This window comes from Toxoplasma gondii, chromosome Ib (assembly GCF_000006565.2).
Source record: "Toxoplasma gondii ME49 chromosome Ib, whole genome shotgun sequence".
In the NCBI taxonomy this organism is placed as follows: Eukaryota; Apicomplexa; class Conoidasida; order Eucoccidiorida; family Sarcocystidae; genus Toxoplasma; species Toxoplasma gondii.
In genome coordinates this window covers 126,714-154,298 of record NC_031468.1, presented here as the reverse complement: position 1 = coordinate 154,298, position 27,585 = coordinate 126,714, and the positions used below count along the sequence as shown (strand labels likewise).

Sequence of the window (27,585 nt, the reverse complement as noted above, 5' to 3'; positions counted from 1 at the left end):
ACCCTTGTCTCTCAATCCATATGGTTGAGAAGGGATGAAGATATGCAAGTAAATGTGAGGTTGACTAGAAACAACACGCTGTTGCAACTGCGGCGTGCAGGGCCTCGAACGATGGAAAGGAAACCTGAACTTAATTTCACACTACAGTGTATGCGGTCCAGAAAGTCGAATCCGTCGCTAAAGCTTGACTATAGGTGTAGATTCGAGAGCACAACCCGGCACGTTTGAAGCATTTCCTTTTCGCTATCACTAGGACTGCTTTCCGAAGGATTTTTTTCTTTCCTGAATGCCATGCTCCAGTGTGTATCTGTGCCTTTTGCTTCTGTGTCATTTCCCGTGTTGCTACCTAGAAATCCGATGCGCTTTGGTCTACAGCTCCTCGCTGCGCTTTCTCAGCATGGTCTCGCGAATATCTTGAACGACTTTCAACCTCCTTTCCATATGGCGAAAGAGGCTAGTTCCCTTGACAGCATCGATAGGCGTTAGCCGAGTCTCGGGGTTCGGCTCGAGGAATTGCTGAATAAGACGAAGAATGAAGGAAGGGGTGTCTGCTCTGCAGTGTTGGAGGTCGAGGCCGGAACGCGACGTGCGTCCCCGCTGCTGGGCTTTGACGAAAGCGACTTGTCTCGTGGTCAGACGCTCGGTCCAGGTTTCTCCTGGCTTCGGTTCACGCCAAGACTCTCGACACCAGAGTTTGTACAGACTCACTCCGAGTCGCCAAGCGTCGAGAGCAAAAGACGCCTCGAACGTCTGTCCTGGTCCATGGTGAGAGCATTCCAGCTCTTCCGGAGAGGCGTTAAGGTCCGCCATTGCACGAACGCGTTTGTGGGAACAGCTGAGTTTGGAGCCCTCCTCCACAACTGTGTGGAAGTCCGTCAAGAGCACCTTTCCGTCTGTCGTCATGACGAAGCTGCTCGGTCGAATGTGTCCGTGAACGAGTCCATAACTATTGAGTGACGCGACCGCGTAGACCATTTGAATGCTGATGGAGATCATCGCTTTCATTGGCGCCGTCTTGATTAGAAGGTCCGTTCGTCCCCAAGAGATGAGGAAGAATTTGAGGCTGCACGCGTAGGCACGCGGGTAGAGTAGGAACGCATTGAGGATGTCGCCCTTCGGACCCAGCAGTTCGTTGATCCTGTCTTCCTTCTGGCCGATCTCCTCGTCATCGTCGTTCACGAGCTTGAGCAGAGAAACAGGGATCAGGAGACCTTCCGTTTCTGCCAGCTGCTCCGCACGTTCGGGAGGAAAAAAGCGCCAGGCGCGCGTCTGGTGGAGGAGCAGTTCTTCGACGAGATCCACTTCAATTCGATTTCTCTTCACAACAAACACCTTGAGGGCTCCGTCTTGATCGAGGGTCCGAGACTGGCGGTCGTCGGGATCGAGAGTGTACGGAAAAATGCGCTTGACCGCGTACGTGGCGCTCGCGTACCCGTAGTTAATCATGTCGAGTCTCTTGATTTTCAAGACTTCTCCCGAGGCATAGTGATTTCCCCAGGCACGTTTCCAGTGCTTTTCAGCCACTGCGTTGTGCTCTGGATGAAGATTGCGCAACACATCGCTGGACGGGTGAGGCAGTCTGGAGTACCGTAGGGGACGAAGGAATGCAAATTCATTGTTGCCGATTACTTTGTTGAATCGCTCGATGTGATTGCTCCGGAGATCTTTCACCTTGTCAAGGAACGCCCGGGTCTCCTCCAACACAGTCGCGGAGAGGTAGTGCTCGTATCTTTCATGCATGCCGTTGAGCATCTGAGCTACTGCACTGTAGTGCTCTCTTTCTAGAAAAGTGGTCAGCGGAGGAAGAATGACTTCTTCTATCTCGTTGCCTTCGTCCACTGCAATATCATCGGTCCCGTTGTCTTCCGCTATCCGGGGGGCCTTCGGTTTTCGATCTCCTTTCACAACCAGAAGATTATCTGGTTCTTTCTTTTTAGGCGTCATACCGTCCGCCCACTTCTGAAAGGCGGACGCTGCAGAAGAAAAGTCATACGTGGACTGCGGTGACCGCTCCTCCACAGGGCGTTTCGCTTCTGCCTCCGACAATGTTCCATCGGTTTTTAGAGCAACGGCATCTTTCCTTCGGGAAGTTGTTCTGTTTCCCAGCTCCTTTGCACCCTCACCTGCAGTAGGCTGTGGATCAAGTGACTCGGCGCCATCGTCCAGCGCCGCTACTGTGACCGTCTGTAGAACGAGAATTGACACAAAAATGAACAGCGACCTTATTCTCAGTAGCTGGTACATCCTGCCGAACCTCCAAAGAGAGAAGCTACTGGTGCAACTACACAGCGGGAGGCATTGCCAGTCGTTGAAAGTTTTAAGGGAACAAAACGTTCTTGTATGGTTGAGTGGGAGCAAGATTCTGGAGTGGTGAACCCTACTGAAGGATCCGAGAGAGAGAAAGGTCCTTTCAGCCGAAGCACGAGTATGTGTCTGTCTGTTTTAAATGGGGGAGGCGAGCATCCAGAATCGGTGAATCGAGAGAGACTGGGCTGTCTCAAATGTTGCCTGTGCTGTCAACCGCCCTTCAGCACCGGGAGTCCTACCCACGAAGGGCCACAGCGAATCTAGACTTTCGTGCTGTTTCTATTTTCTTCTCTGCTTTGTGTCTGCCACCTCTATATAAGGGAGTGATTTTTCTATTTGCTGGAGTAGTCCTGCAAGAATAAGCTACGGTTATGCGTGGACGCCCTGCATGCAACTTGTTTGCCGCTTGGACTCTTGCGGGACAAAGCGCACTTCGTATCCTCGCAAAGATTCCGCTGTAAGGGGGAAAAATCTTTTTAACGATACGTAATGAATATCCGTCGGCGTAGCTGAGTAGGCGTTCCACCAACGTTTGAGGTTGCCACCAAAGCGTTCGAAGTGCACCCACGCAGTTGAACCACAATTTCCACTGGATACCGTTCGATCATCTTTGGCGAGTACACTATCAGATTCCTTCGGAACCAGTACTGGTACAGCACTCCACTTGAAAGGGTGCGCACTAAGGTGCCAGGCTCTTATGTGGAATCAGTGTCACTTGCAATTCCCTAGTCTTTGGCCCTAGTCCGAGTATCGACTATGCTGAAGGAACCGCTATCCGCACCCGCAGGAACAAATAAGACATCCAGGTCCTTTTTTTCAGAACCAAATAACTCCAGAGAGGATAAAAATCACCTATACGCGTGTATAAAAGAGAGATGGTCACTTTCAAGGAGGGTTTGACTTCCGACTGCACGCTGCATGACGCAACATTGCTTATGAACAAAACAGTTCGTTTGCTTGGATTAGCTGCAGCACAATCGTTAATCCTCTAGAAAATAACTGCCGCATGGCGCGATGTGCAAGGCAAACATCCACACTTCAACTCAAATACTTGAGCAAAATGCGGCTAGTGTGGTAGCACGGAGAGCTGCCGCTCCTTCCCTAGAGAAACGGAAGCATCTAGGCCGTGGCGTATTACAAAGGGATGTAGAAGAATGGAGTTCCACCGTTCTCAGAATTAGTCTGCAGCCCACGTTGTGACTACAAGAATGAGTCTTTTTTCCTCTACTAGCTGTCAAACTGTTGTGTGATTCGGTATTGCTGTTTGCTCGAAACCAAGGGGTGGCACATGTGCCCGACACTCCGAGCACTGGTGCACAGTGCCCTGGCCGGACTCTCTTCTCATCTTCGAGATTTGGGAAAGTCCCGCTCGGCCGGAAAGCAGTGTAGGAAGATTTGTGGATAGTGTATGCTGACAGAAATAGACTGTGTTAGAAGCTGTAACGGTCAGCGGGGAATTTTAAAAGCGATGGACGACTACAGTACGTGGACGTCAACGGCCGACACCTTGTTCGTGGCGTTCCTCATCTACGCGCGCCGCACAAAACAAGCCGGGCAAATCCTACCACAGCAGTCCGGCTTGACAAGCAAAGCCTAGCGATTTTCCCGCTCACCTCCTCGTGTTATGGTGAATGGCTAGAAATGTTGAGCCCCACCATGTCAATAGACAGGAACGAATGGGACGGTCTGTTCAGTTATGGTGCTCCGTATGCCTCCGGACATGGTGTGCGATTGGGCTGTTGCCGTCTTTAATGCTCCGGAACAAATGGCCATATTCCGCATGCCCAGAGTCGAAGCCTAGCTGATCACTTTTTGTTTCACGTGAAGTTCCACGTTAAAAGTAATTTTAAAGTCGGTAGCCGACGCGATGCAGGCTTCCCAGTCCTGGCCCCGTTCCGCTCCTGCGGGAGGCATCAGCCGAGAGGTGACCACGTCTCGACTACCGCCGCGAGGGTCCCACGCTCTTTTCTAACAAACGTTTTCCTATCTATGTCTCGTGGTTCCTTTCTTCTTCTGAAGAGCTTGAGTTTATTCGGTGACGAGAGCAGTCTTGGCTCCTCCGCGTAAATCATTTCATCAAGGCCCCGGGATTTGGCACCAGCGGGAGTTCCCGTGTAGCAGTACCTTTCCCAATTGTGGCGGAGTCTCTTGAATGATTGGCCGTGGATCAGACCATGAATTCACCGTAGTGCAACACCCTATTGTATTCCTGGCGTACCTTCGTTCAAGGGAGTGACTTGGCACTTGATTCAGCGATTTTTTGCCGTGTAGACCCGCTGTCGTTTCCGCTAGCAATGGCAGTAGTAGCTGTCCAGATTGGCCAATGCGGCAATCAACTTGGGGTGGCCCTGTTTTCTCGCATTGCTGAAGAGATTGCCTTCGCTCAAAGTGTGCGTGACGAAGCGCGTGCCAGGAGACTGGCCAGCATTTATTTCCGTGATTCTGAGGCCAACAAGGGCTCGATCGCTAGTTCGTCGTGTGCCGCAGTTGCGACTGATGCACGCGTGGCGCCGCTGTTCACTGCACTCGACAGGAAAAGAGAGGATACGTATGCAGTCAGCAGCGAGGCATGGACTCCTGATAATCCGAAGGGCCTCTCTCCTCAGTGGCCAATGGCGGATGCCCCTGCGATTGCCCGCTCTATCCTAGTCGATAGCGAACCAGGTGTTCTAGACACATGCTTGTCTGGATCACCGTATTCCACCTCAACTGGTTCGAGAGACAAAACGGGGAGCTCTGTAATCTACTCATCCAACCGCGACTTCACTTTCTCACGAAGTCTTCACGAGTCACACTCCGCCACTTCTTTCCAGTGGCAGTACAGCAAACGGAACGCGATATACGGGGCACGTGCCACAGGGTGCGGCAACAACTGGGCTCTCGGGTACCTGCGTGAAGGTCCGCGTCGCGAAGAGGCCATTGTCGGAGCTCTTCAGTGCGAGCTAGAAAAAGTCGATAGTTTGTCCTCTGTTCTTCTCATCTACAGTCTTGCTGGTGAGTAAGATGTTGCAACTGGGCTTGTCTACAACATAGGATGGGTGAGCGTGGAGGAAATCATGAACTGGAGGCACACTCGCAGAGCGATAGATACCCGATGTTTTGCTTCTCGTTTGTGGGACATCTCTTGTGCGTAGGTGTTTCGTGTCTGCACTCTCAGAACGTCCGCGTAGCGCTAGATGTTTTCTTGTGTATGCTAGAAATGAACAAGCTTAACGTTTGCAGCTTCAATTTGAATACCGCACTGACGTGTTCTTTTTTCATACAGGCGGCACTGGGTCGGGAATCGGGGCGTTCATGAACGCTGTTTGCCACGATCTTCTGGGTTCTACTGCGACGGTCAATCTCGCGGTCTGGCCGTTTGCGTCTGGGGAGCTGTCTGTCCAAAGCTACAATACGGCACTATCTCTAGCCCATGCCTACTTTTTTATGTCAGTCGTTCTGAAGGGTTAAAAAAACCGGCATAAAGCCTTCGATGATATAGCAGCACACGACAGATTCAAGAACACTCATAATGCGCTTGGACGTGTAGGATAGGTGTCTTTTGATGAGGTAAACAAAACAGCCTGTGCTTTGTTGAATCTTTACCTCACCCCGTTGTTAGCTTCTCCACCGTTAAATCTCCATCAGTCGGTGAGCTGGCATTGACCTGCTGCATCTCACGGATCAGCTTACAGCCGATACATTGTGAGTTTGACCTCATCAGACAAAACCTTCCACTTGGCAAGGCATCCATTTCTAAGCAAATAAAGTCGCATTGTGACCAGCGACACCGCGTTCCAGATAGCTCGTGACGTACTTTGGGCATGCCGTTTCGTCTTATGGACTGAAGTTGTCTCGTTTGTAGACAGAGTGGAAGGAAGCAACGACATTAGACACTTCAGAGGAACTTCTGCGAGCAGAGAATCAGAAACGTGCTGTTATTGTTTGTGGAATTCTGTAAGACGTTGGAGTGCCTGTCATTGCTTTCCCGTCTGCAGGGATGGTATGATACTCGCTGAAAACACGCGTCTGGAGGAGCTTTGCGGAGGAACTGGAACTAGCTTCGGGGGGCCTTCGTTCAGTGACATGAACCGTGCAATTTCAGCAGCAGTTGCATCTGCCACGCTGTTCCCGCACCATCGGTGGGTCACTGCGACAGCACCCGGACGCCTTCAAAGCCAGATGAAAACCCAGTCTAGCCACCACGGACGGAAAACGCTGCGACATCACGGAGCAGGTGTCGCTTCTTTTTCAGGCGGAAGGCAGACCCTGTCCAGATGCAGTCATTCCAACCCGCCTGAAGCAGTGAGCCCCCCACCGACCCCCGAGAATTCTGTTCTACCTATAGGAGCGAGTCCGCTACCTTTTGTCGTGCGAGAGCTGTGCAGCCAACCCGCCTATAAACTCCTAACAGTATTTCATAACTCAATACCCACTTTCGCGCCGGTGTCAAAGCCTCACACCTTCGGGAGCCCACAAGGATTCTTGTCCTCCCCTTCCTGTCGGCACGATAGTCCTTTTGGCTGTGACACCTACGGTAGTTTGTTCAAGCAAATGCTCCGCCAGTTTTCCCGAAGTACGCTCCGGACCCCTTCCTCTCCAGCAGATAGTGGCGGACTCAAGCGAAACGCAGGAATTCCGGGGGGTTTTGAGCAGCTTTCCAACTGCAACAAAGGTACGTCCCCGCAGGTGGACAGTGGCAAACGTTTTTGGTCCTCCATGGGGCCGACTGGGGAGCCGGTTGGAGAGCATACACCTTTCTCCGAGGGAGGGCAAAAGAGGACATTCCGTGGACGCCTTGCTAACCAATCTGCTCACGCCAGGACGTCGGAGTGCGGTGACTGTGGGAAGTCTGGCGTTCCAACTACAGATACAGTCCGAAGGACTGGAGAACGGCGCACTAGCGGGACGCTGGGGGCGTGGGCATTCATACGAGGGACTGACATTGAGGCCGCGGAAGCAGAAGAGGGGTTTTATCCTGAGGAACAACTTGATTCCGCTGTGCGAATTTACAAGGAGAATACGGTTCCGATACGAGTAAGGATGAACAGACCAGCTGTTTGGAGGTTCCCCTGTGGCGTTCTCGAGCAAAAAGTTGCAGAAGCATGTGACAGGCAGGAGCGTTTATAGGTTACGAAGAGTCGTGCGATATCATTCTCCGCGGTTGGATACCGTGAAGCTTCCACAGCATTAGGATCTGTGTCGTCTCGACTGGCTGAAGATGGCCCGCTAGGTTTTGCTTCAGTTGTTTTCCTTGAGGTAGATCGACTGTATTTGAAAGAAAAATTAATGTTGTAACGCGTGACTTTGCTTCTATAGTGAATCAGTACATGCCCACTGTCTGACGACATCAAGTGTTCTGTCGAGCGCGTTTCTGCACAGCCGTAGCTGGCGTCATGCTCACACTGGAGTCTCGTTCCGAAGTGATCTCCCCTGAAAAAATAGAGAGAATTCAGAAAGGCAACTTGACCAGCCGGAGCTGGATTCTTGCAGACTAAAAAGGGAAAGTTGATGGGAGCTGGCGTCTGCCGTGGTGACTTTTCTACCGGCTCGAGGTAGCATGGATGGAACAAGGTGCGATGGCCAGATGCAATAAAACCAACATCCAGTTGGAACAGCATTGAGTTATTTCGTCGTTTGTCGAAAGAACACGGACTGATACGGAAATGCTATAACACCGGGATTTATTTCCAGCCTGGATTCTCTGAGGCGGTCGCACGGCTGTGCCTGCTGCGCAGGTTTTCCGAGAGAAACTTGGCGGCTATGGCGGTATGAAGCAGAGAAGTGTGAGCCTGGTTTCGAATTGTCTGACTCCTTTAGGAGCTCTGCGGGAGTAAGTGGACTGCTGTGAGCGTCTTAAAAACATACAAGCTATGCAAGGGAGATGCCCGAATGGTTACAGATTTACACTTGAATGAGGAGGCTTACCATTTATAAATCTTCTCTGTATCTAGGACAACTTGTTTGGATTGCACTCGCTGGTCGGAATGAATTTTCGGGAATACGCTAAACCTATTACATGTGAATGCAGGTTCTTCACCTTATTTCAGTATTTGCTTTGTTGTATTCTACATCCAATATGATGGGACTGATCAGACTAGCATCAGAGTAGTAGTTTTCCCTCGCTCACCAGAGTGTTCGAAATCAAATTCTCAAACCTCACTAAAATTAATTGTTTCATTATGTATCCCGTGTGATGCAGAGGACTACGGAAAGCAAGAGCGCTGATAGCGTGCAACGCCTACACTCACCACTACGAGAGACACGGACTTCCTCGGTCCGAAATTCAAGACTCCATTGGAGGGCTCGAAGAGATAATCGAGGCGTACGACATGCTCTAAGAAATGAGATGATCTTCTTAACGAAAGTAGTTAACTCAACGTGTCGTAACCTGCCTTTACATCTGCGAATAAGCAAGCGGATGTGAGTCGCCACACCAGTGCTGGACCACAATGATTCTGTAAAGCGATGCCACGCCTCGTGAACAACTCCGTTAGGAGGATGGTGCGTGACCTTTCCTCAACCGCAAGCGATTTTGACAAACTCTGGACACCCAACACGACGGGCAAACTAAGCTTGCCCCCTTGCTACAGACAGTGGGATTATCAATTTTATTGTCCCGTGTACGTAGCTCGGAATGAGAGGGGCTAGACCTAGTAGAAAGCACTGAGCAGTAGCGAAGTTCTCAACAGAATTTCAATGCTCGAGGGACCCAAAAAAATTGAAAACAAATTCCACACCTCGCACTTCTGCGAGAATGTGCAAGAGGCCGATCCATTGTTCCTCACGTCATTTTGCCATATCCGGTGTCCTGTCACGTAAAAAGCTTACTGGTACAGCCATCGACATGCGAAGCCATTGAGACGGATGTGGAAGAACGGACGCATGTTGCTCGGATCGACAATGCTGCTCCGGTGTTTGTAGCAGTGTCAAGGCTTCGAGCTGAAGTCAGCAGGCACTGAATGGACGGAAGCAACCCACGCAGGGGCCGCTGTTAGGGCTCCCCTCCCTGCGCCGGGTGGAAAGCTTCGTCTTGACAAAGCTACAGCGGCAACAAGGGATGCGTATTGCATACCCATTTTGTTTTTCAACGTTGTGTGAGTCTCATTTGAAGACGGACAGTCTATTTGCTTTGTGGGTGTCGGGAGCAAAGATTGTCCAGGCAATCGTTGGCACGACAGCATGGTCGCTTTACTGGTAGTGGTTTCGCTGGTGTTTCCTCTGGATTTTGAGCCAGTGTCGCTTATGCCGCGTTGGTGAGCAGGGGTCCCGTAGAGATTTGGCGCACGGCCATTTGGCATACAGCTGGTAGCTTCCTCGCCAACCAACTCTCCAATCGGATCCATGATCCCGTAGGGACACGAATCCTGGGATCCAGCTTGATCCCGTTGAGCTGGCCTTTCAGCAGCTCTAGTACAGTTAGAATCTCCCGCAGACCCTCTGCGTGGCGCCGCTCGATCAATGATGTAGCCAACAACGACAGTTATGTCATCTGGTTTTCCTCCGTACACACGCTTCCCCAATTCAATGAAAGCACCTTCGGCGTACGGAGTCAGATACGCTTTTTCTGCATTCGTACAGCCACCAGCTGCAATCATCGCCATCTGTGGTACACATCAAGGGAACGCACAAGAAGAGGCATAACACCGGCTGGAAAATGGAATTTCACGCGCGACTATCTACACGAACATCGATGCCCTGTCTAGTTTTCAACTGAAGTGAGGGGTGCAACTTGTTCGGAGGCGAAACACAACAACACGAGTTTTCTTACATTACTCATTCTTCTTTCACGACGTTACATGCGCAAGTGGGGCGTGAGCGCTGCCGGGTTTACGACACATCGTTTTCTACAGTTTTGAGGAACGAACCCAATAGGGAAATGCCGCAGACACTATATCGCACGGGTGGTAACATCGCCACTCTTGAAGGTCTTCGTTTACCGGATCCAAGTTCTATTGTGCTTTTCATGACCATCAAGTTAAGTGCAGTAATTACAGTGGAATCCAGAGTATATTTGAACAAACAACATTTGCATACAAGATCCCACACCCAGTTCATGAGCCTTACTTCCAGGAGCTTTTCCGCGACGACATGCGGCTCAGTCGTTGGCGGTTCGCCTGCTTTACTTGTTCGCCAACAGAGCTCGTTGACGACTTGCAAAATATCCTCGTCGAAGAGGTTGTCAAAGAGCCCGTCACTTCCCACAATGATAATATCTCCGGCCTCCACGTCGTGTCCAGAGACATCCGCCGAATCCGCAGTCCGCCGCAGAACTTCTCCGAAGGAGCAGTCCACATCTGGCATCCGCGTCAGTTGGAAAGGGCAGTTAAAGAAGTGCTGCTGCGGTGTGACTCTGTGAACAACTTGGTACCCTCCACAGAGCGACAGATCACCTATTCTGCTTCTCGAGCTGTGGCACATTTCGTGCTCAGTGTATTGATCCACCGGAACTGTCCGAGGAGGGGTACTTGTTCGTCGCAAGAGGAGCGCCTGACTATCACCAATGTTTACTGTCCACAAGTAGCTCTGGTCCAGTATCGTGAGAACACAGGTTGTAGCGCCCCAGCTTGAACAGGACGCATGCGCTCGAGAAAGAATGTGGAGTGGATATTGGTGAGGACTGAACTCTTTCAAGTCCCACGATGTCCAGATACTCTCGGATTCCGCATCGTAGACAGAGGAACATTGCTGGCGGGCGCGACACTCTATGGAGCACTCAGTAAGCAGTTCCACAGGGAGGCGGGAAGGGTCGAAGCCTTCGGCCTCGACTGAGCTGACCCCATCGGCAATACCGAGGACCTAAAAGAGAGGCACAACACAGTCGACGGTTGAACATTCTTTACGTTGTCATATAGGGAAGGACTATCGGGGCACGAGAAAGGCCAGAATGCATCATAGAGAAAGAGCCTCTCTGTCTTCCGATTAAATCCGATACAGTCGCTCCTCTTTTGTTAGATGACTCCACTGCGGAGGACGTGACACAAAAATGGACCCTGAAAACCGGCTGTGACGCTTGTCCGATGTGCATGCGCCTGATGCGCAGCGGGTGCGCTGTGAAAACGAATCACAGATCCCGAAACCGACCTAGAATTCAACGACTGGACCGTGTTCGATCAGGGGAAGCAAATGTCTACCCATGTTGAACAGCTGAGGAAAACGTCTTAGTGTATGTGTACGTCCCAAGTATTCAACACGCCTTAACTCTGCCGAGTCGGGAGAGGACTACGCACGGACTAAGGAATGCTGTTGACCGAATAAAATGCGCGATCTCGCCTCTAGGTGTTGAATGCGCTTTCCTGTTAATCCTATTTTGAGCATTGCGGTTGAAACAAAGCGACACTTACTTGACGATCGATGAGGAAGGCGTCTGCATTAGTGGTCTTCAGTGGACCACCCTTGAGAGGATGCTGTTTGGACTTGCCGCAAGCGTAAAAGTAGAAGCGCGGAAGAGTGTTTGAATCCGTGTTGTGGTAAAATTCGATCTCTCTCGAAAGCGGGCAGCCGCAGCAGCACGGAGAGAGCCTCTCGCCTCGCTGCATTCTGGAAGAGATTTACTGGTTGAAGTCCTGGCAGGGTACCTTTCAATCCGTCGTGTCAGTGACAATTCGCAAGCACCATGTACTTCAGTGAAATTTAGACCGGACCTCATACACGGGCAGTCCGATCCCGCCTGCCTAAGGGCTGCGGAGAAAAACGAGCTCTTGGTCACCGCCGTGGTAGCGGCCGTAGGTGATAACTCCTTTTGCGCAGTACAGCTCCAGCGCTGCCTCCGCACGGTCCCTTCCTCAGTGATTAAAGGCTGATACAAAGAGCTGCATCGACGACTATATCCCAAGTGTGTTTCTGACTGCATTCCTACTCGCTGTGACCACGAATCGACAGCCCAGCTGTCACCTGCAGTCACTCGGACGATCTCACCGTACATAACTCGACGGCAACTTTTCTCACCACACGAAGTGGCATCCGCGGCACTGGCACAAAAAACATTCGAACGACTCTGGACTTTTCCCGCGTTTCTGAAGCTTCCGCAACCAAAGAAGAGCTCCGATATGACAGAGCACTCATCCGGCGCTGCAATCGCAGAACTACCTATCGCGCGCTCCCCGGCCGCGGCCAAGCACAGTTGCATGACACTTGTGAGCGCGAGCAGAACGTGACACGCGAGGGTTCCTCACAAGCAACTCCTCTGCACTTTCAAATCATTTCGCTTTCCGATGCGATTTCTCTTGACAGAGAAAAGGCTGGATGTTTCGTAGACACTTCTGTTTTTGCTCGCGACTTCAAGACATTGTCTCTGGTCCCTCCGCATGCTATGAGAAACGAAGCTAGTTACGGCTAGCAGAAAACTTTAAAGTCACTTCTGTCAACGAAAGGAATTTGATTTGCTCTGTCACTCAAGGCATGTGCGTTCAAAGCTATAGAATGCTTCCTGCATCGTTTGATTCCCGGCAAATTTTCAGGACGGTGGGCTCCCCCTACCCGACAAATTCCACTTTATACAAAATTGACACAGTTCCACTCCTTCCAAAGAGACAGGGTATGGGAGTGTCTCAAGAAAAGAATCCGTTTTTCTCCACTGCATAGGGATTCTGGAGTATAGAGCACGTGCCATCGAATCGACAGAGGATTCTTTTTTCCGTGCGGCATTGAACCAGGGGACATCCGTGATGCCCTAATTTGTGAGTAAGTCTCTTGTTTAAGTCACCGGCACGCGTGGCCACTGCGGTCACATACGAAGCGTACGTTGCCCGGAAGAACTATCTGTCACCAGCAGTATGGACTTCTTGTTAACAGTCGACTGAAGTATTCAGCAGCGCATCATCCTGGTGTTCTTCAGCGTTGTGAGGCTTTCAGAGATTTCTCCGGACACGCGAACCATGCTGGCTGGTTGAAAAGCTGGAACATTCATCTTAGATACAGCACTTCGCCGGTTTCGGATTCACATTCTTATCCGATGATAGGGTCTATGATAAGTTCGCTCGTTTCGATGTTGTCCGCAGTATGACAGGCCACTTAAAAGCCGTTTCCGCCGCGGCTACAAGAAGTGTAGGCTGCTAAACTTTTTTGCGTGATCTCATAACAATATTATTATATACGGTACAAATACCTACGAGTCGAATATTACACTGTTCAGAAACTGTGTGATGAGACTATCCTGACTGACCACATATAAGCTTACTTCATTTCAAGTTTTTCCTATGATCATAGCCCTGACTTCCCTCTCGGCCCACTTATCGATTCCCAAGAGTAATTGACAGTTTACTTGAACAGGGGTCGCAAACTGCATGCCGATCAATTTTGACAGGGGAAATGCATTTGTATCAAGAACCATGCTTATTATTGGCAACAGAGTACCGTCAATAACTTGACTGTGACGAAAACAGGATGTTAGTCGAAACTGAGGACTTTTAACAATGCATTGATGAATCGAGCGTCATAGACTAGCGGTATTTCGGGTAGTGACGAAACACCTATGTTTTAGAGTGGACGCCACAACATATCACTCCTCGTCCTCGTCGTCCTCTGAAACCACGAGTGCTTCCGTCAATCTCGAAAGCTGTACAGGCAACATCAAAAACGTTTACAGAAACAGCGACACTGTGCATGAAGGTAGCTTCCTCTCTGTTTGTGCATTGAAGGAGTTTCCAGGTGGGCATATAAACCCCACTGGGCATCGAGAAAGATCCACCCGATGCTGTGCCACGATGACGTTTGTGCAAGCTCACTCTGAAGGGCACTTCCGCCAACAGGGTACGTCTTAGAAATCTTCACTTAATCAGTGTATCAGTGGACAATACTTTGTGAGACAAGGACTCAGCTCGGAGAGCGAAATGAACCACGACTAACAGCGTCCGTACTGTTCTGTGAAGGTCCCTGCCCTTCCGAATATCCACGTGGAGGGTGAAGGATGCAGCACCGAATTGCGACAGAGCCTGTCTGAATGCGTACGTCTACACCATAAAGACGGACTAGGACTCCACCTCCCTGGGCAGACGGTAATATGGTTCTATACAGCACTCTGTTTTTGCACGCTTCATCGGATTCAAGCAACCTACAGTGGGAGATTGGAGCGAGAAAAGAGCCCAGCGGGTGGAGGCAACTCACCTTGTCAACGAGATTTTCGATACTGTCTGGCGTGGCGAACTCTGCCATTTCAGCTGCAAGGGCGCCTCCAACTGAGCGAAGGAATGGGAGCAAGAGGAACACAACCCCACCAAACGGAAAAGATACCCGGAAGAAGATTCGACCTTACACGTGAACTGAGACTCGAGAAAGGGGACGTCGAGTTATCCATATTCTGCAATCTTCTTTGTTTGGAGGAGAGGTAGTTACACCACGGGTTACCGCCACATGCGGCCAGGCACCCAGATGTGTGTCTATTTTCTGTCCGAGTCTGTATATGGGCTGGAGCTTTTCAAAGGCGTAGGCGGTTCGTGTAAGTAGAACTTGAATGAGGAACCACTCATGCAGCTATACAAAGGAAAGCGTGGAAATACGAGTTCTTCCCTCTACTTACGGGAATACATGCAATTCTGTGTCCACACCTGTATCACCTTAAATCCGACGAAGTTTGGGGGATGGAGTTGCTTTCATCCGTGCTGTTCACTCGTGTTTTTCTTCAGCCACACCCACAAATTCCAACAAGGCCATAGCCGATGTGGACCAACGTTGATGTCGGAGGAGACTGGACCTCAGCGCTTTCGTAGGTAAACCGATCTGAAACCGTGATGTCTTTTTGATGACTAATATACAGCCAGTAAAGTCTGGCGAGTTCCCTTTATCTACGCAGATCACTGCGTCCTAGTTAGGGTGAGACTACAAGAGTTCACTAATATTACGAAATAAATGGTCACGTTAGTTGTTGGAGAACCTACGTTCGTAGACTCTATTTCTACAAGAAAGAGTTGGAGCGGTATATGCACATATATATATATATATAAATGTATACAACATCACCAGCCGGCTGCTTGTATTTGTCATTCGTGTTCAACAGAAGAACCGAGCATGAGATTCTGTGAGCTTCTGAGGACTGTGGTGAAGTACCGTCGTCTTTAGGTGGACCAGACGTGAGCTGTTTGAGGGCGGCGCGCAGGAGTTCCTGAACCGTTTTCGCTTTCTTTCCCACTTCTTCCGCAACCCGCACTGTGAAAAAATATTTCCACATTTCTTCTTCGTCGAGTTCGTCCGCATCTTTAGTCCCGTTGCCCGTCTCCTGTGGCACGGCTGCCAACTCCCGAGTCTTCTTCAAGCGAGACCATTCTTCTGACAGCTCACCCTGCAGAGCGACACAGAACTCCTCAGAAGTGATCTGACCGACATGCAGCTATTTCAACCAGGCATATCTCTATCTGTACCTATACGCATACACATATATATATACATATATATATATATGGTTATAGGCACAACAGAAAGTACGTGCATCTGTATGCACACGTTCACTCATCTGCGTACTCCCCTTCACGGAAATGATCGCTGGCTTGCGTAGGCCGTCGAATGCGAGAGTTTTAGTTACGTTTGACACTGCTCTGTCCAGGGACACAGAATGCTGCGTCGTAGCTAAGAACCATTCCTGCCCGCGTTGCCGCAGACACTCTTGGACTGGAAAATTACATGTCTCTGTAGACCCACGCAGTGCACAAGGCTTCATGCATGCACAAATAGAATGCCCTTGTGTATGCCCCTGCGTGATTCGAGCGCTTCAAATCCGTCCACTCGCGTATGGAGAGACGGCGAAATGGCGACCTCGCCTGACCTCTCCTTCTTGTCGAAGACGGTGCTCTTTTCTGTTGGCACGTTGGAAGAGCTGCGACTGCAGAAGCATATGCTGCCGGGCTCGCTCTTTCGCGAGTGCTGCCTCAAGGCGTTCTGCATCATCTTGGTACTTTTTGAAGATGTCGTCTGCAGCTTCTGGGTCGTCTGGCTGGGCAGAGTTGATCATGCGTCGCAGCTGCTTGAGTCGTCGAGCTCGCTGTTCCTCCTTTCGCTTTTTCATTTCTGCTTCGTGCTTTTCTCTCTGCAGCTGCTCTTCTCGCTCTTGCTGCGCTTTCAGCTTCTCGCGCAACGCCGCAATGCTCGCCTCCATCTGCTTCTTCAACTCGGCTTCTTTCTCCTTCAGAATCTTGTCCAGGTCCAGAACCTTCATGCCCGCGATCTCCTTCATTCGCGACCTTTCCATCTCGATGCGCGCTTGAGCCTGGAATCCACCTCATAACATGCTCGAACACAGTGTTCAGATTCGAGACAAATAGACTGCTGTGAGGTAAAGTAGAAGAGAATGTCAACGGCACCAGAATATAGGGGAATGCAGTGACGAACAACAGCTCGAACGTAGGGTAAACAGACAACGTCTCCGGCGCGAACGTCTGCTCCCATCCAAAGCCGATAGTGTGCTGGTACTTAGGTGATCAACATGGCAAGGAACTGCCTACGCAAACAAGCATTGTGCCTGCTATAGAGACGTGTGTCTCGCCTTCCAGGATTTCCAGCGAATCCTCGATCCCCCCCGCCTGCCGTTTCTTTCGTTCGAAACGCGTCGCTGCATGTGGAGACTCCGCTTGGTTTCCACCACGCATATTCCTGGGCTTTCCTGCATTCGTGGCTGCGTCTTCCGTCTCGCGTCTGGAGAAACTGACGAAACTCCCGCGGCATGTCCGATCCTCCCTATTCGTGGAGATTCTTTGTCGCGACCACCAGTGGAGGCTAACCTGTTTCACCTGATCGGTCAAACCAATCGCAGTCGGGTCGTTAAGGACCACGAACTCGCCGAGAACTTTAACCATGTTTTTCAGGCTTTCTTGTTGAATCTGAAACACGCGTTCAGCTTGCACGGGCTCTATCGCCAGCCGTTCCACCTGCAAAGCCGACTCCAGTTTGAGACTGAACGTCGCCTCCAGCTCTCGCAGCTTCGCTTCTTTCATCTGTTTTAGGTTTGCGACGTCCTCCATCATCTGCGCAGCATTCTCCTCGGACGCAGAGGCAAGTTTCTTCTCAGCGGCGGAGATTTTTCTGGGAAGACGAAAAGCAAGGCAATGGAGCAAAACGCTAAACGCCTGTGAGAGACGGCAGGTGAACAACGGCCAACGGGAGTAGCAACTCTCGTGTGTCTCTCTTTTTAACTTGAGACCCTTCCATGGGGGCACTGTGTGGGGTCTAGAGATCGACGCCATCATGTTTTTTCAGTGGCTTTTCTGCGGGTACGCTGAGTTGCTGCTCTGTGAACGGGATTTCAGACTGCAACACACGCAGACGACCTACACAAGAACGGGAGATCTCTGTGTGTGTGTGGCCTAGATTGTGTTCTTCTGTTTTCTTCAAAAGAACGGAGATCCATTGCAGGTAGTTGAGGACAACGCATGGACACAGTGTCCGTGTGCTGTCTCATGTGGGCAGACCATGGCGGTTGGCAGACTGGCTTTCGAGTTTAGGACACTGAGAGGACTCGGCACCCGTCGGCCAGTTCGATTGTGGTCAACAAGAGACGCAGGCTGCAGCGAGTGAGACACACTGCATTGACCGGAACCTCTGTTCCCCGGAGCCTTCCCCTCCGTCCATCCTTTTGAACATTTTACTGATCCGTCGTTTCTAGCGTTCCTGCGTACCCGTCCAACTCGTGCTCAGCTGCACGGCGTTCGTCCGCCTGTTTCTTCTGCATCTCGGTGGAGACGGCCGTGAGCCTTGCAGACTTTTCTGCGAGCTGCTCGAGCACCGTGGCGTTGACGACCTCGCTGAGTTCTGACGACATGAACTTGTGCAGCCTTGAAAAAAGGAAGGTGTGCAGCGGCAAAGCTCGACGCAGTGAGGCGGCAGAACGCGTTTGAGTTCTTTCTCTTTTGTTTACCCTACTTCATTGGATTAACCTTTGAAAACACAGAAGGTGTAAAAAGGAGACCTCGCGGAAAGCGAAACGCTTCTCGATACCCCCAGGACGAGGATGCTGGGCAAACGAGCGCCTCGATGGCATGTTGCTCACCCTGATAATAAGGATTATAATAAGGATTATGATACCTGAAATCCATGTATCACGCGTTGGCCATAACTGTTGTGTAGTACCCTCACTGTCGAACGGTGTTGAACTCAAACACGCGATTCACTGTTCGGCCAGCTTGTCTGTGAATGCAACGCAGAGCGGCGAACCTCACAGGAGGAACGCTGCCAGTTTGCGTTGTGTGGGTGACGGCGACGAAAGAGACAAAAGAACGAGGAACGACGGAACCAGCATGCATCTCGTGCTCATCTCTCCGTGGAGCGACCCGCGTCTGCCCGCATGAGTAGCGAACAGGTATCGCACACACAAACACACCACTGCCAACGGATGGTCACCTTCGCTGGTGATATAGAGGCCTTTGTCTCTGCCCTTCTACCCCCTTCTGTGGACTTCGTTGTAAGGATTCCTCAGGTTGCACTGAAGAGCGATGAAGGGAGAAACTGTAGAAGAATCAAGTCCATCTGCGCATCCAAGTGGACAGTCCATCTACAGGCGCGGTGGTACACAGAGAGCATGAAGACTGTCGGTTCTCGTGCTCGAAGCGCAGTGCCATGTCGCGTTTTTTCCTGACCCTTGTGCGTCTCAAGCCTCTGTTTCACTTCTGTCGAGTGTTGAAAGCCTACTGTCGAATCGTGGTGTCAGTTGGGTGCGAACGAGCCTCATCAAGGAGGAGCTCGAACGTAGCTTTTTTTCTTTGTGAATGGGCGACCGATTTCTTTCTCTGGAGATCCTCTTGTGTCCTCGCCTCTTCAGCTTGCGCCTTTCCGGCGAGCTTCTGTCTCCGCTTATTGAACAGCTCTCGGCGCTGCGCAAGCTTCGCCTGCAAAGCCTGCTCCTGAGCCTCTCTCTCGCTGTCGAATTCCTTCTGGACTCTGTCGATTCTCTGAGCAAAGTCTCTCCGCACAGCCGCGATTTCTTCCTCAGAAGAAGCGGTTGCTTCGCGCAAGCGACGGTCGACTTCCAAGCGGCTCTTCTCCATCTCCTCCGTCCTCCGAAGACGCAAGCGTACCTCGGCGAGCTCTGCCTCCAGCCGCTGCGAGTCGGAATCGAACTCTTCTTGCAACGCCCTCAGCTCTCTGACCGTGAAGGCACAGGGCGGCGGAGAGACATAACAACAATAAGACAACGGGTGCGTCGCGATGACACAAGTCCTTCAGGAAGGGGAGACAGAAGAGAGGAACAATTCGCGTCCGGACTGCAGTGGCGCGATTGTCAAAAGCGGCAATAAAGGCAAATACGAGAAGACGCAGAGCGGTCAAGTGGTCACCGCTGGCGGGAGGTTCAAACCTAGAACTACAGAATGCGTAGTTCTCATTCAAGGCTCTGGAGCTACAGAGAAGAGGAGAATAGAAGGAGCAAAGAAACAAGGACGCAGTGTTCATAACAGACAGAACGACCGCAGGGGAGCGACGACAGACGAGCACAACAATACCGGGTTCGCATCCACAGGTGGGGAACGGCGCAAAAGCAGTAAAGGCGCTGGATGCTTTTTCAGGAAATGCCGAAATAGACACAGATGCCTTTGGAGACGATGCATCTATTCGGGGCGACTTCGACGCGGCTAAAAGCGGACAGCGCCGCGAAACTTCGAGCGAAGCTCTAAAGGTTCACCTAAAATGAATACACACATGTGACCGGATACGGTCTCGTGCCGATACGCTAAAAGGCACACGCCCCTATACACGCATTCATATATGCACAAAGCGATTTGAATAAATGCCAACATAATCGTGGAGATATAGATTCAGAACGGCGACACCTACGAACCTTAGAAAACAGAGAGTTTTTACCTTTCGAATTCCTCCTCTAATTCTCGAGTGGCTCGGTCATATTGGGCGTCGATCTGCACCATTTCTCGCGTGGAGAACTTGGCATCGCAAATCGTGCCAACCAGGTCGTCGAGGAAGAAGAGCGAAGCGTGGACATCGCCGCGTTTCTCTCGGAGTTTGAGCAAGAGTCGATTTACGTTTTCGTCAGCTTCAACCGCCGCGCCGCGAGCCGCCAACGAACCGGCCAACACCCCGCGGGTCTCTGCGCGACTGCGCTGCCTCACGTTGTTCTCGTACTCAGCCTGAAACGCAAAACAGAGAACAGCCTCTTTCTCTGAAACTCCGAGAGAAGCACCAAGACGTCCGAGCTTCGCTCTTCTTCCCCTCACAGGGAAGCTAGGAGACACAGAAAAGAAACGGGGATGCGAGACGCATGCGAAAATGATGTACAGTGCTTCGAGACTCAGAAAGTCGAGTGCTGCATCGTCACTCGAAGACGCTCGGCGGAAAGGACGCACACAGAGAAGGCGAGAAATGGTTCACGAAGACACGAACCGCAGGGCAATCAGGCACAAAACAGGCAGCGACAAGACGCGAACTGAGGAGCGAGTGCGAAAGTAGGACGGTTACGCTGTGTTTGTTGGAGGCTCCTCATGCACTCAAGAGAGTTTGTGTGAGGCACAACTCCATAAAAACCTTTTTCAGATTAGATCTGTGGTTTTGCCAACATTGAGAAGCTGTTTTCCACATGTAAGCAGCGTATACGATTTGTCAAAGTTCTTTTCCTATTATGGAATTGGTATCGTTTATTTATTCGTTCAAAGAATGACACGCACCCGAGTCTCCATGCGATCTTCCTCTGCCACCTGGAGCAGCCGCTTGGTCTCTCGGGGAAGTCCACCTAGAGCAGAGAAATGCGATTTCTTGCCTCTTGTCTTTCCTGCATTTCTCGTCGCCACTAGCTGCTGCTTTGCGAACTCCAAGATACTTCGTTGCAGCCTACAACAAATGGAGACAACGTCTCGGCACTCCAGCTGTTAGTTTCGCTGCTCCCTTGACCCGTCAGTTTAGCCTCAAAAGCAGCGCTCCCCAAAATATACACACACCAGTATATACACATATATGTATATATATATATATGCATATATATACAAATCTCTGAACATTAACTTTTTAAATTACATATATATATATATATTCGTGTATGTATATTTGTCAATACATATAACTTTATATATGTGTCCATAAATCAACGTATATATAAACGTATATGTATACGAATATGTATTTGTATTCATATATAAATATAGGTGCGTATGTTTGTATATGGAAACTACGGTCCGTGGCTCGGGGGCTCCTGCTGCATGACTCAGACCCAGCGAGTATCGACTGAAAAGAGACATTTCTGGAAACAATCTAGTTCAGACAGTTTCGTTCGATCTCCTAAACCAAGGTGTGATTTCGCTCCGCGCGCGCATTGGCCGGCGCCTTCTCGAAGTTGCCTGCACAACGCTGTAGCTCTGACGAGCTCACGACGTTGTCAGGAATGCTTTTTGAAAGGTCGGCTCTCTGGTCGCCTCGTCGACAGCCGTTGCATGCGACATGCCTTTCTTCTTTAACTGCATTGACTATTTCCTTGTTTGGAGATCCCAGCGGGAGTTGAGCAACGATGCCTCCAATCTCACCCGTCGCGATTCGATTTTGAATTAAAATGCATAGGAATACGGAAGACGCGGAAGCGCCGGACGGTCTACACATGGAATCGAAGCTCATGCACCCTGGGAATGAACTGGTTCACACGAGACCGGTCTGTGTTTGGGGGGTGCATGCATGTTGCTTCTCACTGGCTGAGTCGCTTGGCTTCTGCAGCGATCATCGACGAGGCTTCAAAAGCTTCGTCTTCCATGAGTCTTCCTGCTCCTTCACCCACCTGCAACTCAACTCGGCAGGCAATGGTGTAGGAACCTCAATGCCGTACAATGCCGTAGATCACTCTCAAGACGTTCCCTTGCCGATAACGCCAGTTAAGTTTTATGAATCCGTGAGTGGAGTACTCGAAGCACTAAGGAGTGCAAAAGGGGCCTAGGAAAACTCTGCACTCTTCCTAGTTGCTTTTAGAATTTCTGTCATTATTTACTTGTGAAAATGCTGCCAACTTCTCTTCTGCAACACGTGCGCCACGGCTCCTACGTAGACACCGTTATGTTTGCTTGCGAACAAATGCATGAATCCTATGTTGCGATGCTTCCTTATACTGGCCCATGCATGGGCGAGTCTCGACGAAACAACAGAGCGTTGGACATCCACGCGCAGACATATATATATATATATATACTTGTTTATTCGTCTCGCATGCCCCGGCTTCGCTTTCTCCACGCTGTATGTCGATCTAGGTGCAAAGGAATCTGGACATAAGGAATGGCGCTGTCGTGTGAGCTCTCGGTCGCTCTGAGTCGAGTATATGCAAATGCCTTTTCTTTCGCATGCATGCAGCCGCAGTTCGGCGACCTTGTAAGAGGACGCACGCGGTGCGGCAATCACCTGAGGATCTCAGGTAGGAAATCACAGGCGGCCGATGGACATCGAATGAGAGAAATTCAAGGGCGTATCTCTTGTCCCCCAATGAAAGTGTTTTGAGACGATGTTTGTTGGTTTTCTGCCCATTTCCACGTACTTTGATGAGGTATCTTTCTGTGACTTCCACTTCAAGTTCGGCTACGCCTCTGAGAGCTTCGCTGCGTTTCTCCCGGACTTCTGACAGTCGCGTCTCCAGGTCCTGAATTTGCTTCGCCTTTTCGTCCTCCTTCAGCGCGAGTCTCTGCTCATTTGCCTCCTCGAATCGCGATTTCTTTTTCATGAATTCTCCGCCTGTCTCCTGCGTATGGGGGAATCCGGGCGCGGGGTAGGTCTCGGTGCCCTTTCCTGGCGAGTCTCGCAACTCGGCTTCGCTCTCTTCTAAGACGAGATGGTAGGCCTTCCTCTGCTGCTTCAGCTGCTTCGCGAAAACCGCCTCGACCGTGTCGATAACAGCGCGCTTCCCATGCGGCAGCAGGGCGTCTTCTTCTCGCCTGAACAGCTCCGAATATAAGCCGATCTCCTGCGCCACGTACTGCCGAGTCGCGTCCTTCACGTCGGCGGTCTTGGACTGGAGCGTGCCTTTGTGTCTCTCCGAAATCGCGTCTCTCACCTCTCGCTGCCCTTTCAGCCACTCGCGTCTCTCGTTCGCTTGGCTTCGTCGAAGATCTTCCAGGATCGCTGCAGCATCTTCCACCATATCTTCCTGGGGAGCAAGACACGGCGACGCAAGAAAGCGATTCACAGAGGGGGGCACAGAGAGATTCAAACCGTTCGCTCTGGGATTCGCCAGGACCTTCGTCCCTGCGCCGCTGCCTGACCTCACACGACTGTCGCTGATGCGAAGGAATGGAAACAGAACCTAGATGCAGGCGACAACGCGCAGATGAAGAAAGACAGAAATGAAAGAGAATCATTGCTCCAGCGTCAAGTTGCCTGAGGTCTAACTCTCACCAGTTGAGCTGTCGGGATCACATCCCCTGACGCAATCCTGTGAGAAACGAAAACGGAGAAGTCGCACGGCAGATCCAAAATGAGGGACTAGACACACCTGCGGAAGATCTTTGGAACGCCGAACGCAGGTGCATCCTACGCCTCTACTAATGAACCTGTAGCCACTTATACACATATATATATATATATACATGTACAGATATATATATATATATATATATATATGTACCGATATATATATGTATATATGATCATCCATGTATGCACAACAATGCGCATACATACGTAGACGCATATTTCAAAGGATGGGTGATATGACGCTTGGACATGTTAGTACAGACAGAGAGATTCCTGCATGTGTCTCTACATAGACAGTTCCACGGGGGTTCTTCTCTCATCACGGCCAGCATTTAGGGAGGAGTTTTATCTGCCTCGGTACGTTAAGGAAGAAACGCGTTTCTCCATTTTTTCACCTGTCGTGGAGGCGAACGATGTTTTGGGCTACGAGGAGAAATCTCGCTCGGCGTCCCCCTAGATCTTTCTTCATCCGCTCGGCCTGCTGCTCGAAGAGTTCGTCTGCAAGGTCTTTCGCCTGAGTGGCTTTTGCCTTCAAGAGGACAGTTTCCATCGAATGGACGACTTCGAGCGCGGCGTTTCTGACCGACACACACATACACACGAGCGAGCACCTGAAAGCACAGTTCTTCCGCCTCTGAACGGTAAGGAGTGAAACGATTCAGACGGAGAAAAGAGGCGCGTTCTTTTTCCGAGTTCGGGGATCGCGTCGGGGTCCCGCTCGCTTCTCCAGCCTTCTGCTGAGTCGACGCGCTTCGTTTCGCATGTCGTTCAGAAAACAGCGAATCGGAAAACCAAGTACGCAGGTTTCCAAAGAGTCGGCCGTTCTCCTCCGATTTTCGAGACGTCGACTACGTTCCTTATCTGGGCTCCTTGGCGCCCAGACCAGCCGAGGTTCACCTTCGCCGCGGAGTCGAGAGCAGCCTGTGAGATGTCTCTCTCCTCTCTCGTGGCTGGCACGAGAGACAACCCTGTGCTTCCCGCGGCGTCTCTGCGTCCACGGTCCTCGTTGTGCGTCTTCTTTCGAGTTCGATTGACTACCAGAATCGCAGGCGTCCGTACCGTTGCTTCCCTTGCCCCGCACAAACCGCTTCTGAAGTTTCCTCGTTTCCTGAAGTTCTCACTTATATCAGCGGTTCGGGATCTTTGCTTCAGTGCCCACTTACCGCCTTTCCTGGAGGCTCTCCAGAGTGTCCAAAGTAGCTAAAACCACACCATCTTTTTCGCCTTTGAACGCCTCCGCTGTGGCCTTGATTTGCGCCTCAAAGTGCTGCAGGGCCTTCTTCCGCTTCTCTTCGTACTCTGCCTGCGCCCAGGCTTCCCGCCTTCGCGTCCTCTCCATCTCGTACATCTCCTCCTTCAGATCTTCACGAAGCTTGGCAATGCGCGAGGATTCAAGATGCTGTCAAAGCAAGCGGCAGCAGCACAAACAAGGCCGAAAACCTTGACGACCGTAGGCTTTCTCGTTTACACATCCAAGTCCACACGTTGGTGTCTCTCTCACCACGCAGTCAAACATACATCTTCATCGATCTCTCTCCCTTTCAATTCATGCGTCCGTAGACCTCTACCTATCTCTCTACTTATCTCTCTATTTCTCTATCTCTCTACCTATCTCTCTATTTCTCTATCTCTCGACCTATCTCTCTATCTCCATATCCTGTTTCTCTCTGCGTCTACCTCGATTGACATATCGATCTCTCTCTACGGCGATTCATGCAGATGGACGTGTTTCTACGAGGATCTGCGTGCATCCGTCCGAACGCGATAGCGCTGACAGGACGCATGTCCCGGTTGAAGGAAACGCCGAGTCTTGCGACGACGTTGAAAGTTCACCTGGTAGAACTGCGACAGCCGCCGTGCCTCAGTGGCCTTGAAAAACTGATGGAACTGGGAGAGTAGCACCTTCTCAATCATTTGTCTCCCTTCGATCTGATGAGTTGCCGCGGATTCGCGCTTATCCAGCGCGGCACGGTACGCCTGTTGTTGAGTTGCCAGCGTTCGACTCATTTCCTCCAGCTGTCGATCGCACAGAGTCTCTGAAGGAAACAAGCGGGCGAAGGTCACACGATGCAAACGACTAGCGCGGGGGGAGCTCCAAAGCTCGAAAAAAGGTTCAAGCAAAGAAAGGACCTAGTGAAAGCGATTCCTGTCTCTGCTCCATCCCGCCTTTGATCCTCCACACACACACGCTTCCGTCTACCTCTACAGGCATCCATCGCGCATATACATATTCATGTGGAGAGATATGAATATGAGGCTGTCTCTCTCTCTCTGTCTCTCTACCTACATCTATCTATGTCTTCCACTCTCTCTACCTATTTCTATCACTCTCTCTACCGATGCCTATCTATCTATCTATCTATCTATCAATCAATCTGTCTCTCTATCCATCTGTCTCTGCCTATCTATATCTACCACTCTCTCTATCTATTTTTATCTCTCTCTATATGTTTCTAACTATCTATCTACCTACCTGTCTGTCTATCTATCTCTATCTACATTTATCACTCTCTCTATCTGTACCTTTTTTTTCATTTGTCAATCTGTCTATCAGTCTATCTCTATCTGTCTATTTCTATCTCTCTCTCTATTTCTATGTTTCTATCTATTCACATATATATATATAGATATATATATATATATATATAGATATATGAATAGAATCCAGACTTGACGGGGTTGGCCCGGCCATTTGTTGCCGCCGTATGTTTTTTTCCATGTCCTGCCAAACAGTGACCGTCATTGCCATTATTTGCTTTTCTTGCTCTCTTCCTCTCGGGCGACACTGGAACGCGTACAGCAGTGTTTGCGGCCCAGCGGCTGCGGTGCAAACGTCTTACGTATTGCCTCTTGGATTTCAGTCACTGGATTTTCTCTCTGCCTTGCCTGTCCTCCGCCAACTCTGAGAATGCCTTCTGTTTTCTTCTCGCCTTTCCGACCGTCGTCTCCTGTCTCCTGTCCTCTCTCTCCGGCATCTGCGCGTTCGTCTCCCTCGTCTCCCGCCGCCTTGCTGCTTCTTCGCCTCTCGCGCGCAGAGTCGCGTCGCCTGCCCTTCTCGTCGGCCATCGTCTGCACTGAGTCTGTAAGTAGCGCCTCCGCACAGTCGAGGAGAAGCGAGAAGAGGTCTTGCTCACATCTGTCCGCGATCCTCGCGCGCGCGATGGCGTCTGAAAACGGCCGCTCGGTGAGTTGGACGTCAAGGGAAGCCTGTCTCTCTCGGTGCTTCAGGACTTCCTCCAGTGCACTCTCCAAGCTGTCTGTCGTGCTTTGAACGAAGGTTGAAAGCGATACGGAGGCGCCTGCTTCGGACTCGTCCTCATCTTCCAAGCTTCCGCGTAGAGCCTCCAGGTACTGCGCCAGCACCGGCAACGTCGGACTCTCTCCTCTCGTCATGCACACAACGCCGGTGACCTCTTCGGCCAAGGCCAAAAAGACTGCCTTCTTCCCCCCTCTCTCCAGGGAGAAAGGCGTGGAGAGCATGTACTGCTGAACGCGAGAAGACGATGCTGCAGAGTCGTCAAGCGCATCGGAAGCGAAAAACGCCTGAGGCGCTCGCAGCTCATCCACCAGCTTCTCACATGCCTTCGTCATCGCAGAAATCGTCTTCTGAAGCTGACTGCTCTCCTATGAACACAAAACACAAGCATATACACACACAACATTTTCTTCATATATATCTACATACATATAAAATCATTTCTCTATACATATATATGTATATATATATATATATATATATACGCATTCAAGGTTACTCAAATATATATATGTGTATTTATGTATCAATTCATGTAGTACATGTAAATATGCATGTATATATACATGCACATTTGTCTATATCGATATTCAGCACATATCCATACATACATACATACATACATACACATATATATATATATATATATATATATTTGTGAGGATTTTTCTTGTTTGACT

The 27,585-nt window shown here is 50.6% G+C and overlaps 4 protein-coding genes across 4 annotated transcripts in view; 1 reads left to right on the top strand and 3 right to left on the bottom strand.

Moving 5' to 3' along the window:
- Window positions 1-369: 369 nt before the first annotated feature.
- ROP36 (rhoptry kinase family protein ROP36 (incomplete catalytic triad)) lies at window positions 370-2,244 on the bottom strand (the record flags this gene model as incomplete). Its single annotated transcript, XM_002369524.1, has 1 exon — window positions 370-2,244. The coding sequence occupies one exon, from the start codon at window positions 2,242-2,244 to the stop codon at window positions 370-372; it is 1,875 nt and encodes a 624-aa protein (XP_002369565.1).
- A 1,752-nt stretch (window positions 2,245-3,996) lies between these two features.
- Window positions 3,997-8,170, top strand: TGME49_207600 (tubulin/FtsZ family, GTPase domain-containing protein). The gene is made up of 3 exons (XM_002369523.2): window positions 3,997-5,301; window positions 5,573-5,735; window positions 6,285-8,170. The coding sequence occupies exons 1-3, from the start codon at window positions 4,602-4,604 to the stop codon at window positions 7,414-7,416; spliced, it is 1,995 nt and encodes a 664-aa protein (XP_002369564.1). The 5' UTR covers window positions 3,997-4,601; the 3' UTR covers window positions 7,417-8,170.
- A 201-nt stretch (window positions 8,171-8,371) lies between these two features.
- TGME49_207590 (protein phosphatase 2C domain-containing protein) lies at window positions 8,372-12,313 on the bottom strand. Its single transcript, XM_002369522.2, has 3 exons — window positions 11,631-12,313; window positions 10,354-11,085; window positions 8,372-9,890 (listed from the first exon to the last, which is right to left on the bottom strand). The coding sequence occupies exons 1-3, from the start codon at window positions 11,823-11,825 to the stop codon at window positions 9,216-9,218; spliced, it is 1,602 nt and encodes a 533-aa protein (XP_002369563.1). The 5' UTR covers window positions 11,826-12,313; the 3' UTR covers window positions 8,372-9,215.
- Window positions 12,314-14,100: 1,787 nt separating this feature from the next.
- TGME49_207480 (GCC2 and GCC3 domain-containing protein) overlaps window positions 14,101-27,585 on the bottom strand; it is a gene marked incomplete at both ends in the record, with an annotated part of 47,531 nt that continues 34,046 nt past the window's right edge. Inside the window, 14 exons of the mRNA XM_018779393.1 lie at window positions 14,101-14,462; window positions 15,331-15,562; window positions 16,043-16,483; window positions 16,995-17,295; window positions 17,889-18,044; window positions 18,898-19,350; window positions 20,065-20,439; window positions 20,945-21,042; window positions 22,718-23,323; window positions 23,572-23,608; window positions 24,045-24,227; window positions 24,813-25,048; window positions 25,483-25,685; window positions 26,490-27,273. Of these exons, the coding sequence (XP_018638512.1) occupies window positions 14,101-14,462; window positions 15,331-15,562; window positions 16,043-16,483; window positions 16,995-17,295; window positions 17,889-18,044; window positions 18,898-19,350; window positions 20,065-20,439; window positions 20,945-21,042; window positions 22,718-23,323; window positions 23,572-23,608; window positions 24,045-24,227; window positions 24,813-25,048; window positions 25,483-25,685; window positions 26,490-27,273 (4,467 nt within the window). The remainder of the gene's footprint in view (window positions 14,463-15,330; window positions 15,563-16,042; window positions 16,484-16,994; window positions 17,296-17,888; window positions 18,045-18,897; window positions 19,351-20,064; window positions 20,440-20,944; window positions 21,043-22,717; window positions 23,324-23,571; window positions 23,609-24,044; window positions 24,228-24,812; window positions 25,049-25,482; window positions 25,686-26,489; window positions 27,274-27,585) is intronic.